The sequence below is a fragment of the Aegilops tauschii genome, chromosome 2 (assembly GCF_002575655.3).
Source record: "Aegilops tauschii subsp. strangulata cultivar AL8/78 chromosome 2, Aet v6.0, whole genome shotgun sequence".
NCBI lineage: Eukaryota > Viridiplantae > Streptophyta > Magnoliopsida > Poales > Poaceae > Aegilops > Aegilops tauschii.
This window is the reverse complement of record NC_053036.3, coordinates 160295751-160309743: the sequence shown is the minus strand read 5'-3', so window position 1 is coordinate 160309743 and position 13993 is coordinate 160295751. Positions and strand designations below refer to the sequence as shown.

Here is a 13993-nt window from a genome sequence, read left to right as displayed (position 1 = left end):
TCAGCGACTGAGCGGCGCGCGCCGGGTTGGACTGGTAAGCACCTGCCTTTTTTAAGGAGGTAGCTAGGTCTGCGCACCGGCCGCGTTCGCAACGTGCAGGAGTTCCCGGGGCGATGGCCCATGACCCCTGGGGGCATAGGTTTAGTCCGTCGTGCTGGCCTCTCTATTAAGCCTAGGTCGGGTTGCGGCGTATTGTTTGGCCGAGGTCGGGCATGATCCAGGAAGTGTGTCCGGCCGGAGTTAATCGAGCGTGGTGGGTAAGTTGGTGCACCCCTGCAGGGAAGAAAACATCTATCGATAGCCTGTCCTACGGTAATGGACACTTGGAGTTGTATCCCGATCGATACAGCTAGAACTGGATACTTGTGATGAGAAATGGATGGTATGGCTCTGGGATGCTTTCTCGCAGGGAGTCGAGAAAGGATCTCTGGCCGAAGTTGATAACACTACTACTACTTTACTTTATGCTACTCTTATCTCTTCTGATGCTGCAAGATGCTTGGAGCTGCTTGAAGATGCTAGTCTTTGATAGGCTAGGCTTTCCCCTTCTCTTCTGGCATTCTGCAGTTCAGTCCACATATACTACCCATTTCATTGACACCGATGCATATGTAGTGTAGATCCTTGCTTGCGAGTACTTTGGATGAGTACTCACGGTTGCTTTGCTCCCCCTTTTCCCCCCTTTTCCATTCTTCTCGGATGTCGCAACCAGATGGCGGAGCCCAGGATCCAGATGCCACCTTCGACGACGACTACTACTACACTGAGGGTGCCTACTACTACGTGGAGTCCGCCGACGACCAGGAGTAGTTAGGAGGCTCCCAGGCAGGAGGCCTTGCCTTTTCGATCGATGTTGCTTTTGTGCTAGCCTTCTTAAGGTAGAATTGTCTAACCTATGTCTGTACTCAGATATTGTTGCTTCCGCCGACTCTTGTGTATTCGAGCTTATGTATTCGAGCCCTCGAGGCCCCTGGCTTGTAATATAAAGCTTGTATTATTTTAATTTGTGTCTAGAATTATGTTGTGATATCTTCCCTTGAGTCCTTGATCTTGATCGTACACATTTGCATGTATGGTTAGTGTACGATTGAATCGGGGGCGTCACAGAAAGCAATAGCAACAAAACTGAACGATCAACATGCTAAGCTAACAGATGGGTCTTGTCCATCACATCATTCTCCTAATAATGTGATCTCGTTCATCAAATGACAAGTTATGTCTATGGTTGGGAAACTTAACCATCTTTGATTAACGAGCTAGTCTAGTGGAGGCTTACTAGGGACACGGTGTTTTGTCTAGATCCACACATGTATCAAGTTTCCGATTAGTACAATTCTAGCATGAATAATAACCATTTATCATGATATAAGGAAATATAAAATAACAACTTTATTATTGCCTCTAGGGCATATTTCCTTCACTTTTTATTGGAATGCGGCTAACAATAGGCGCAAATATAGATTTGTCAAGTGGAAACTTATGTGTAGACCCAAAAACCTTGGGGGGGGGGGGGGTTGGGCTTTATCAACACTGCCGTCATGAATAAGTGCCTCTTAATCAAGTGGTGGTGGAAGATTATGACAAATGGTGTTGGTTCCTTATGGTTCTCCATTCTTAAAGCTAAATATTTCAGTCAGTCTAGCCCGTTATTTGCTTCTGCTCGAGGAGGCTCACAATTCTGGAAGGATGTGGTTAAAGTCAGACCTCTGTTTCTGGCTAATGTTAAGTTTGTTGTCGGGGATGGTTTGTCTGTTCGTTTTTGGCTTGATTGGTGGTGTGGAGACTCACCGCTCTCTGTGAGTTTTCCCACACTCATTTTCTTATTGTCCTAACCCGAATATCTCTATTGCCGAGCTTTCGTCTAACAACTGGGATCTGGCCTTCCGGCGTTCCCTTTCTCCTATAGAGTTCGAAGAATGGTAAAGAATTTCTGCTCTCTTCCCTACGCTCTCGGAGAACTCGGACACGGCGGTGTGGCCCCATACTTCCTCTGGTCGCTTCTCGGTTAAATCTCTTTATTCTAAGCTTATTGGTGGATCTCCCACTAATAGATTTACTCAGGTTTAGCGGGCCCGTATTCCCCCGGAAGTTAAGATATTCCTTTGGCAAGCTTTTAGAGGTCGTCTGCCAGCGGCGGACCAAATCCGTAAAAGGAATGGGCCGGGATCGGAGTTTTGTGCCCTTTGTGGTGCTCTAGAGGACACAGATCATATATTTTTTCAGTGTGTTTTGGCCAAGCTGGTTTGGAGTTGTGTTAGATCGTGGCTCCAGGTCCCCTGGGACCCTTCGTCCTTTTCTGAGCTCCGGGCCCTTGCTAATCATCTGGTTGGAGTTACTAAAAGGGGTTTTTGGGTTGGACTTGGAGCGATTTGTTGGTCTTTGTGGACGATTAGGAATAAGTTTACCATCGAGCATGTTTTCCCTGCCAAGCCTGCTGACTGCTTATTTAAATCATGTGTGTTCTTGCAGCAGTGGAGATCATTGACTAAGACGGATGACCGGGATGCTCTTGATCTCCTGATCTCTAAAGTTCGGGCCTCGGCATCTTCTCTATCCAGACAGGAGCATGCTGCTTAGATGTTTTGCGATGCCTCGACTAGTTGCTGGCTAAGTCGTTTTCAGTCTTTCCGGCCTGCGTGCCGTGTGCTGGCGTGGGTGCCATGTATCTCCCCTTTGAACTGTGGGGCTACTCTGTGTTTGTTCGTTTGGTTGGTGTTGTGCGCTGGTACTCTGCCTGGTGGCTTTATTTATAAAGTCGGTCGTATGCATTTTCCCTAAAACATAGTTTCGATGATACGTATAAAAATAGAGTACTTTTTGTTGACATGTATTAATCTATTTTGGATCCAACCCACGTTGGTAGTACCATACAAATTATAGTTTTGCTTGGTACACGCTCCTTAAAAGTTTGAACGGATCTTAAAGTTACTTAAACAGGCTATCGTCATATTAACCTGCAGATCAAATGATTTTTATCCTTTTTCGCAAGGAAAGATCAAACGTATTGAATAGATTGAGCTTGATACAAAGACCATATCATCCTGGGATTTTGACTGCGGATACTTTCTAATCTTCATCTGTAACGTGCATTGAAATCGGCAACCTTTTCTAAGGGGTGTATCAAAACAAAATCCTACAAATTTACATATCCAATTTGCGCCCTAATCTTCTCAGAAAAAAAAATTTGTGCCGTAGGAGAAGAGTACGTACATGGAAACTCGTCGCGTCCGTCAATCAACCACTGTACCCTTCCCCACGCGCACGGTGCACCAACGAGCGTTCCGCTTGATTGAAGCAAAATCCTGCAACCGAACCCGCGCGTGTACACACCACACCGCAGCACGGTCGTGGTGCCGGCTCGGCTCCACCAGCGACCGCGCGACGCTGAACGCCGGGCCCCGCCCGCCGAGCCTGACCCGGCCGGGTCCCGTCGCCTCCTCTCGTCCCAGCTTTAAACGCCACGACGCGACGCCATGTCTGCTCCTCTCCTCCTTCTGCCTCTCTCTCTCTCCCCGTCGCCTCCCGTCCTACTCTACTCGGACGCACCGCACTGTGCAGCGAGAGAGAGAGAGAGCAGCGGGCGCGGCTGCCGAAGCGAGAGCGACGCCACCAACGGGCCGATTTTTAAGCGCGCCATCTCTCTCCTCCACCCCCGTGTCCTCCTGCTCGCCTCGTCGTCCCGTTCGTCGGCCAGAGCAGAGCAGAGCACGCGCGGGTGCGACTGTGCGCGCGTGACGTGAGCGCTCGCTTGGCCCGTGCCCATGGCTGCTGCGCCGTGCGCGCTCTCGTCCTCCCGTCGCCGCCGCCGCCGCCTCGCCGTTCTGCCGGCGGTCATGGCGGCGGCGCTTCTCCTCTTGGCCTGCTGCGCCGAGGGAGCGGCGGCGGGGAGCGGTGGCAGGGGGCTGACGCGGCGGAGGCAGCTGCTGAGGCAGCGGCAGGTGCAGTACCACCTCAAGCGCCTCAACAAGGCGCCGCTCGCCAGCATTGAGGTACATCCATCCACCCCTCCAGTCTCGTCTCGTCTCCCTCCTCTAGTTCCTCCCCGGAACGGCGGCGCGCGTTCAATCTGCTCCTGCTTTGCTTGCTCAAGCGAGTGAATGAATCCATGAAAAGAAAAGAGAGACGGCGCGTATCCGGCATGGAAGTCGAAGAAAGGCGATGCCTTTTTTATGGGCTTCATGCGCGCGCTTGCATTGCTTTGGAAGCGCTGATTGACTGCTTCTTCTTGCTCGCTCGAGTGCACCCGTCGTGCATTTAATCTCTGTCTGTCCGTCGCCGGAGGGAAAAGGCTTGCTTTCGGGGGGGAATTTATGGGTGCCCGTGCTTCTTGGGTTCATTCGACGTTGAAAGGAGCCACGCCTGCTTTTGCTCGCTTTCCTTTCTTTGGAGGAGAGAACTGCAGCAGTCACTTTTAGGCCAAATCATACTACTAGTATTTTGCTACTAGTGTTCTTCTTTCAGTTCCTTCGAAATGCACAATTTTGGGGGCAGTCTCTTACATGTACTGTATGTTTTTATTCAGCTGTTGGCTGATTGATGCTCTGAAGCCAATGCTGCATTTTCTAATCTGCATTCCTCTACTGAATTTAGCACCATGTCTTGTTTTTTTTAATTGATTGATTATTGCAAGAACTGATTCTGAGAAATGAACAGAGCCCGGATGGGGACATCATAGACTGCGTGCCCATCTCCAGCCAGCCTGCCTTCGACCACCCTTTGCTCAAGAACCATACTATCCAGGTTCCTCTCTCTCCAGCACCACCACTGCCCTTTTTCACAGCTTCTCCCCCACACGTTATGATGGATGCTAACACTCAGTGGCGCCGCGCTTTTCAGACGAGGCCTGCTTACCACCCAGAAGGCCTGTATGATGAATCCAAGGTCGCGTCCCAGAAGCAGCGCACTCAGACAATCACCCAAATGTGGCACCAGAACGGCCTGTGCCAAGAGAACACCATACCAATCAGGAGGACCAAGAAGGAGGACGTCTTCAGGGCCAGCTCCATCAGGAGGTATGGCAAGAAGACGCACCTCAGCACCCCGAACCCCTCGTCCGTCGACCCTGCCATGCTCAACGAGAACGGCCACCAGGTACAGCCATGCTCCATTCAAGATTCAGCAAGTAACTAGCTTGTTCAAGTGGTCACTGATACGTCTAACCCTGTCATTTTGACTGTGTCTCAGCATGCAATAGCATATGTGGAGGGGGATAAGTACTATGGAGCCAAGGCCACCATCAATGTGTGGCAGCCGAGCATTCAGCAGGGCAACGAGTTCAGCCTCTCCCAGCTTTGGATCCTGGGGGGTTCCTTTGGGCAGGACCTCAACAGCATTGAAGCAGGGTGGCAGGTGAGAGCTGAGGCATGCTACATGAGATAGGGGGAAAGAAAACCACCTAGCAGTAGTCAAAAAGTTCCATTAAATGTTGTGCTTCAGCTTCCAATTTTGTTCTTGTTCTTCTCCTCCTTCCATGCTCTCAATTATGAGGAGCATTTCCTCCTTGCAGCATGCGCTCAATAATTTCCTCTGTGTTGCAATAATGGTATGTGCACTGCTGAAAGGACCCTTACACTTTGGTGGTGGTAGAAGCTAGACTGGACTACATTCCCCATTTTATCTGATAGCATTTCTCTTTCTGAGCTGTACACACTAGCAGCACGTGGTAGTACTGTTTTTAGGAGCTAGTAAGTGATAAGATTGCTTATGATGCTGGGTTGATTAAGCTGTGACTCTAGTTAGTCTCTTCCCTTGTGGCTTATGTCTGTGCTCTACAAAATTTCAGGTCAGCCCAGACTTGTATGGAGACAACAACACCAGACTCTTCACCTACTGGACTGTAAGATAAACATCACATTCCTCCCAGTCCCCCTCTTGTCCTCTTGCTTAGATCTACATACATACCTTTTCAAAAACATACATACCTATCTTTTGGAATGGCCTGAGTACTGACTTTTGTATTGCTGTGCAAATACCGTAGAGCGATGCGTATCAGGCAACAGGGTGCTACAACCTGCTCTGCTCGGGGTTCATCCAGACAAACAACCAGATAGCCATGGGCGCCAGCATCTTCCCTATCTCCAACTATGGTGGCTCCCAATATGATATCAACATTTTGGTATGGAAGGTAAATTACAAGCGCCCCTCACATGCCGATCAGATTCGTGAATGGGGCCAGAGGAATCTATACATACATGCATGGTGCATGCCCACCTGTTTCTTGGTCTTTCTCGAGGCTTATGTCAAGGCCACAACAACCGTGGCCCTGTCCTCTTTGGGGACAGTGGACGCTCTCACAGTTGTCCTCACACAAGTAGTGGTAGTATTGGATCTATGCCTGCCAACACACACGCTGATGCTTGCTAGTTTACAGTTGAAAAATCAGGAATATTCCACCTGTGTTCATGCTTCTCCTGTTATAAAATATTACTTACGTCCCTGCGATCGAAATTTTGAAATATGTCTCTTCTGCCAGCCATGACACTTGCATGTTCATTTTCTGAACAACAAAGAAAGCACTTGCCACCGGCATTGCCATGTGGCATCGTGTTATCATTTGCCACTTGCATAGGCAACAAGATCTTATTCCCTGGTCATTTTCAAAAGCTGTTTCAAAGCATTTTCATCAAAGGGAGCCACCTTTTTCATAGTGCATTACAATGGATGAGCACTTATTTTTGCTCGTGCATGATACTATGATGATAGCACAAAAAAGGCAGCTAACTTACATCTATCTCCTGATCATGATCCTATCCGATAACTAACTATGCGCGCGCGAATCGCGGTTTTTTGGTTGCAAAAATGCAGGACCCAAAGGAGGGCAACTGGTGGCTGCAGTTCGGCAACGACTACGTGCTGGGCTACTGGCCGTCCTTCCTCTTCTCGTACCTGGCGGACAGCGCGTCGATGATCGAGTGGGGCGGCGAGGTGGTGAACACGGAGCCCGACGGCAGCCACACGTCCACCCAGATGGGCAGCGGCCACTTCCCGGAGGAGGGGTTCGGCAAGTCGAGCTACTTCAAGAACATCCAGGTGGTGGACTCGTCCAACAACCTCAAGGCGCCGCGGGGGATCGGCTCCTTCACCGAGCAGTCCAACTGCTACGACGTGCAGAACGGCAACAATGGCGACTGGGGCACCTACTTCTACTACGGGGGCCCCGGCAAGAACCCCAACTGTCCATAGCCTCCAAGAAATGAAATGAACTGCCACTGCTGCTGCCCAAGCCCTAACAACAAGACAACACGCACCCCCTTGACGCCTATGTATTATCCAGTAAATTAGTTCATTCACACCCCAAGCCTTTCTTCCTTTTTCCATATCTTTTTTGTGATTTTTTTCTTCTTGGTTTTCTGTTTTCAAGTTTTGGTTCGAGGAGTTGATTAACTTCTAGGTAAGGTAAGGCAAGTGTTTGACAGATCATGTGGGTTTGTTCTCTGCCTCGGAGAGATGTTGGTCTGAGTCTGTTCTGGGGAGGCGTGTGGTCAAGTTTCTGAAGAGAAACAGGCCTGTTTGGTTGGGCTGGATTATTTTATTTCTCCCATGTCACCAACCTCTCTGTCAAGTTGTGCGCATGTGTGAGCTCCCAGCATGTGTTTTTGTATTCTGATTTCTGGGGAAAAGTGGGTAACCAAGTGCTAGCTCTTGGAAGACGTGCAAAGATGCCAACTTTTTGCGTGCGGTTTGGTGGCTAGCCATCCATCCATCCATCACCTGTAGGAGCATGGTCCAGTTGATGGCATATCATCTATAGCCAACCTTGTAGTCTTTAAATATAATAGTAAGATCTAAAGATGAGCTACTTCATTAATATATGGCCCATCTCCCACTCTTATATAGTGCCTAAGAGCACGTGCTGCAGCTGACTCTTATTCTGTAGCCGGCTCCTTATCTCTCTGCTCTTCTCTTCCCTTCATGTCAGCAAAAAAATAATATTTTAATCCTTACAGCCTGCTTACATAAGCTTATTATAATTGCTCTAAAAAGTGTAGCAGGAATAGGATGGCTACAATGAAATGAATAAGGTTGAGTGAGTGACAGGGAGCGAGTGCTGACTGCATTTTTGTGTACGCAGGTGGAGTTCACATTCGGAAGCGAGTTTGCGTATTGGCTGCGCTGATTTGTGCGGGTAGCACTTGCGGTGCCTAACTTTGATTGACCGCCGCATTTCCGGTGTTGGTCTTGGATTGGGGTTGGGTTGGGACTCTGAATTCTTCTGAGCATGCTGTATTGGATGGGGTTTTCTTATCTTGAGATTTACTTCCTCCGTTCTCAAATATAAGTCTTTTTAAATTTTTTACTATGGACTACATACGGATGTATATAGACATATTCTAGAGTGTATATTCACTCATTTTGCTTCGTATGTGGTCACTTATTAAAATCTCTAAAAAACTTATATTTTGGAACGGAGGGAGTACTAGTGAATGGAATGGAAGGTTTAGTACTAGTGCTCGTGTTGTGGCTTCCAGCTCAATACGTCGCAACCAAGTCAACACGTCCCATTCTTCTCCATCAACATTCATGCACATATTCTTCTAAAAATATTGAAGTACTTGAATAGGAAGTTGGGCTATGAACTGTACTGAAATTGAGCAGCGAAACCGGGGTCAATTATGAAGATAAACAAGTAAAATCGCCAGCATCCATCAAGCGACAAACCGAGAGGATGTCTATCAAGTGCCCATGTGATGTGTATGATTGTGTTAACAGAACGGGTGAAAGCAACAGACCAACATGGATTACTACTATTTTTCGTCCTCCGTTCTGTTCTACGCGAGATGTGGATCCAGCCGGCAAGCCACGTACGTACTCCCTCCGTTCGGAATTACTTGTCTCGGATGCATCGGAGGGAGTACGTACGTATGTCAGTTCGGACTCACGCACATTACGCGGTTGCCGGCCGCGGCCGCCAAACTGGCCTAGGTAGAGAAGGAAGAAAACAAGGCAGCTTCACATGGCGAAAAGGGCAGACGCACACTTTTGGTTGGATTCGACGGGAAAATAATTGCACCGGCAGGCAAGAGTCCAGGACATGCATGCAGACGCAAGCGCAGTGCAGCGCAGGCGCTCGCTGCTGCAGTGGTGCATGCCTGCCTGCCTGCTGACTGAGTGCCGCTGCTGGCCGCTTGCTAGACATGCATGCAGCTACGACGACGAGGGTAGGGTGCATGGATGGATCATGGATGGACAGCTTTCATGGCGACCTCATGTGTTTGCCCAAAGCGAAAGGTCACTGTTGTTTTCATCAGTGCACCCCTTTTTTTACATGTACGTGAGAGATTCTTCCGAAGGGATTGTGCCTTTGCCGGATCTTCCCAAACCACCGGCCTCTTGTTGCCGATGCATATGTCCTGTGTGTTCGTCGGTTTTTGCCCTTTTTGGGTATACTAGCAAGATGCATCTTTTTTTTTACCTGTTGTGATTGACCCATATGGGAATAATCTCATATGTAAAAACTAGTGATATCTGGAGGAGTGGGACGTGGTGGTGCTTGGTGGTCGGACTGAACGGAGGCATGGGAATGGACGACGCCGTCAACGGCCATCATGCCAGATTGTTTCAGAGGCTTTCTTTTTTAATTGCTCAACAATGAGGTTGTGGGAGATAAGCATGAACAAGAGAAGGCCTTATCTGCAAATGTGAAGAGAGATGCGAGTATCTTCTTGTAAAATTACCATAATTTGCTTTCTATCCTCAAATATAGATCAGATGGTCTACCCAACTCGATTTTTTATAAAAGTAGAAACATGTATAGAGGCAACCCTGCATGGTTAATGTTAAAAAAAGGTTTCAATAGCACCACATATGTTGAACAAATCACCATTCTCTTGGACTTTCTTAGGTCTTCCTAAGGCTGATAAGCGAGAACCGGTTGAATTTTTAGTTATTGGGGGCACCCTCTAAGGCTAGAGGCGATACTAGAGGCAAGTGGTGCAATGTATAGAGACTGTCTCAAGGGAGACAGGAGGGTTAGAGGTGGCAAAATTCATACACTTTAGGTGTTCTTAGTAATCAGTTCGAGCACGCAAGTGTATGGTCTTTCTGCCTCTAAGAGCATCTCCAGCCGCGTCCTCAACAGGCCCCAGGCCATTTTTTAGCACCGGCGCCCAAAAATCAGTCCAGTCGCGCCCCCAGGATCTTGTTTATCGTCGGTTTGGGTCGAAATAACAGCCGGCGAACTCGAGCCGAACCCAAGCCCCCGGAGGTCGCCTGGGGGCGCCGGCCGAAGCGAAAAGGTGCGTGGGTCCACTCTGTCGGCGAGAGAAGGCCCTTTTCCCGCCGACCCCCCACGCTTTCCCCCCTCGTTTCCCTCCATTCCCCCCCTTCTGCCCTCTTCTCCCGCCATTCTCCTCCCTCTCCCCTCCATCCGGCCGCCATGCCGCCGAAGAAGTACACGGCCCCTCGCGCGGCTACCGATGCCGACGCCACCCAAAACCCCCGGGCATGTCAAACGCCGACTGGAAGGCGGAGGTTCAGCGCCGGGAGGCTTTCACCATCGACCGGCGGAACAGGCTCAACGCCAAGAGTGCCCGGGACAGGGCGGCGGCTGCGGCTGCGGCCGTGGCGGAGCAGGTGATTGCTCCCTGACTATAGCACCAGAAAAACTCCTGTCTGCTAGGACTACGTCGGTATTTCCCCAAAGAGGAAGGGATGATGTAGCACAGTGAAGGTAGGTATTTCCCTCAGTGATGAAACAAAGGTTATCGAACCAGTAGGAGAACCAAGCAACACAAGATAAACAACACCTGCGCACAAATAACAACACCTCGCAATCCGACGTGTTAAAGGGGGTGTCAATCCCTTTCGGGTAACGATGCCAGAAATTTGCAATAGATTGAAATAATAGATCATAAATAAAATAAAGTGCAGCAAAGTATTTTTTGTATTTTTGGTTTAATATATCTGAATTAGAATGCAAAGGAAAAGTAGATCGCAAGCAAATATATGAGAAAGAAGACCCGGGGGCCGTAGGTTTCACTAGTGGCTTCTCTCGAGAAAAATAGCAAACAGTGGGTAAACAAATTACTATTGGGAAATTGATAGAACCTCAAATAATTATGACGATATCCAGGCAATGATCATTACATAGGCATCACGTCCAAGATTAGTAGACCGACTCCTGCCTGCATCTACTACTATTACTCCACACATCGACTGCTATCCAGCATGCATCTAGTGTATTAAGTTCATGGAAAAACGGAGTAATGCAATAAGAACGATGCCATGATGTAGGCAAGATCCGTTTATCTATTGTGTAGATATAGATTCCATCTTTTTATCCTTAGTAGCAACGATACATATGTGTTGTTTCCCTTTCTGTCACTAGGATCAAGCACCGTAAGATCAAACCCACTACCAGGCACCTCTTCCCCTTGCAAGATAAATAGATCAAAGTGGCCAAACAAAACCCAAATATCGGAGAAGAAATACGAGGCTATAAGAGATCATGCATATAAGAGATCAAAGAAACTCAAATAACTTTCATGGATATAAAAAGATATGACTGATCATAAACTCAAAGTTCATCAGATCCCAACAAACACACCGCAAAAAGAGTTACATCATATGGATCTCCAAGAGACCATTGTATTGAGAATTCAGCGAGAGAGAGAAATCCATCTAGCTACTAACTACGGACCCGAAAGTCTACAAAGAACTACTCACACATCATCGGAGAGGCACCAATGAGGTGGTGAACCCCATCCGAGATGGTGTCTAGATTGGATCTGGTGGTTCTGGACTCTGCGGCGGCTGGATGAATATTTCGTCGACGCTTCTAGGGTTCTGGTATTTTTGGGGTATTTATAGAGCAAAGAGGCGGTTCGGGGGGCACCCGAGGTGGGCACAACCCACCAGGTGTAGGAGATATGCCCTAGAGGCAATAATAAATGATATTATTTCTCTCCAAGTTCATAATTATGTTTATGTTCCATGCTATAACTGCAATGATTCTCGAGTCTGCAATATCCACGAGGCTCGGAGGAAGACTCATATGCACGTGTCGAATAATAAACGGTAAAAGTATTCCTAGTTTGGCCTCTAAGACTAGCTCAAGTGTTGCATGATGGTTCTGTTTTCCTGATCATGGGCATGTCTATGCCAGCAATTTTGAGGGCACAATGTTAAGAGAACATTTGTGTTGAATCGACCCGGATTGATGTTATGCTAAGAGATTCATTCGTCACAATTTAATGGTGCATAACACAGAGATGGTTAACGTTTGCATGATTCCTTAGACCATGAGAGTATCGAGTTTCTTCATGCTTGCTTCATGAACTTTGGGGTTTGTTAAACGTCATCCGTAAATGGGTGGCTATTACGGCGGCTTACGGGATCATGGAAAAGTGTGTCAAGTAACTTGATAGCTCAAGATTGGGATTTGCTCCTCCGACAATGGAGAGATATTCTCGGGCCCTCTCGGTATTACGGTATCCATCATCGTCTAGCCAGACACAGCGTGATTTGATCACAGGGATGCCGGAACACGGAAACGAGAAAAGAGAACAAAACCGGTAACGAGGTAACTTGCATGGTGGACAAATTGTTCATCCACGAGGATGCAACAAATCTCACCTCGGGTGTTTGTGACATATCGCGAAGCAACAGGAATAGCTCACTGCAACTGGAGGTTCACTCAAATATTCATTCGTGTGGGTATAGGGGTCAATATGGGTGTCCATGGCTCCGATGTTGATCATTGATCGGAAGGGGTTCCGGGTCATGTCTATACTTCACCGAACCTATAGGGTCACACTGTAACGCCCACGATGCGGCTATATCTCCCACGTGTCAAGGCACGACTTAGAGGCATAACCGCATAGTGGTTTTGTCGCAAGAAGGGTCATCTTCACACAATCCCATGTAATGAACAAGAATGGGATAAAGAGTTGGCTTACAATTGCCACTTCACACAATACATAAATATAATTCATACATCATCCAAAATACAAACATATAGACCGACTACGGTCAAAATCCAGATGAAAATAAGACAACCCCAAATGCTAGATCCCCGATCGTCCCAACTGGGCTCCACTACTGATCATCAGGAAAAGACACATAGTAACGACCACGTTCCTCGTCGAACTCCCACTTGAGATCGACCCCATCATCTGCACTGGCATCGTCGGCACCTGCAACTGTTTTGGTAGAATCTGTGAGTCACGGGGACTCAGCAATCTCACACCCGCGAGATCAAGACTATTTAAGCTTATAGGAAAAGAAGGTGTAGTGAGGTGGAGCTGCAGCGGCAATAAGCATATATGGTGGCTAACATACGCGAAAGAGAGCGAGAAGAGAAGCAACGGAGCGGTTGTCAATTAGCAATGACCAAGAAGTGATCCTGAACACCTACTTACGGCATACATAACTCAGACCGTGTTCACTTCCCGGACTCCGCCGAGAAGAGACCATCACGGCAACACACGCAGTTGATGTATTTTAAATGGGTCAAGTGACAAGTTCTCTACAACCGGACATTAACAAATTCCCATCTCCCTCATAACCGCGGGCATGGCTTTCGAAAGATAATACTCTGCAGGGGTGTCCCAACTTAGCCCATCATAAGCTCTCACGGTCAACGAAGGATAAACCTTCTCCCGGAAAGACCCGATCAGTCTCGGAATCCCGGTTTACAAGACATTTCGACAATGGTAAAACAAGACCAGCAAAGCCGCCCGAATGTGCCGACAAATCCCGATAGGAGCTGCATATATCTCGTTCTCAGGGCACACCGGATAAGAAGTCCGTAGCTGCAAAGGGCTCTAGTTTGGACCAGCACTCAGAGGAACACTGGCCCGGGGGTTTAAAATAAAGATGACCCTCGGGCTCTAGAAAACCCGGGGGAAAAAGGCTTAGGTGGCAAATGGTAAAACCAAGGTTGGACCTTGCTGGAGGAGTTTTATTCAAGGCGAACCGTCAAGGGGGTCCCATAAATCACCCGACCGTGTAAGGAACGCAAAATCAAGGAACATAATCCCGGTATATCAGTAAC

General features: G+C 48.1%; 1 protein-coding gene across 1 annotated transcript; it reads left to right on the top strand.

Annotated features, from left to right (window-relative positions):
* The first annotated feature begins 3479 nt into the window (after nucleotides 1–3479).
* On the top strand, nucleotides 3480–7531 carry LOC109731597 (protein neprosin). The gene is made up of 7 exons (XM_020290772.4): nucleotides 3480–3989; nucleotides 4654–4740; nucleotides 4837–5091; nucleotides 5185–5349; nucleotides 5783–5836; nucleotides 5978–6124; nucleotides 6805–7531. The coding sequence occupies exons 1-7, from the start codon at nucleotides 3762–3764 to the stop codon at nucleotides 7180–7182; spliced, it is 1314 nt and encodes a 437-aa protein (XP_020146361.1). The 5' UTR covers nucleotides 3480–3761; the 3' UTR covers nucleotides 7183–7531.
* The last annotated feature ends 6462 nt before the right edge of the window (nucleotides 7532–13993 follow it).

Coding starts and splice junctions, on each gene's coding strand:
- LOC109731597 (XM_020290772.4), top strand. CDS start 3,762: ATGGCTGCTGCGCCGTGCGCGCTCTCGTCCTCCCGTCGCCGCCGCCGC. Junction 3,990..4,653: donor CGCCGCTCGCCAGCATTGAG/GTACATCCATCC, acceptor AGAAATGAACAG/AGCCCGGATGGGGACATCAT. Junction 5,350..5,782: donor GCATTGAAGCAGGGTGGCAG/GTGAGAGCTGAG, acceptor ACAAAATTTCAG/GTCAGCCCAGACTTGTATGG.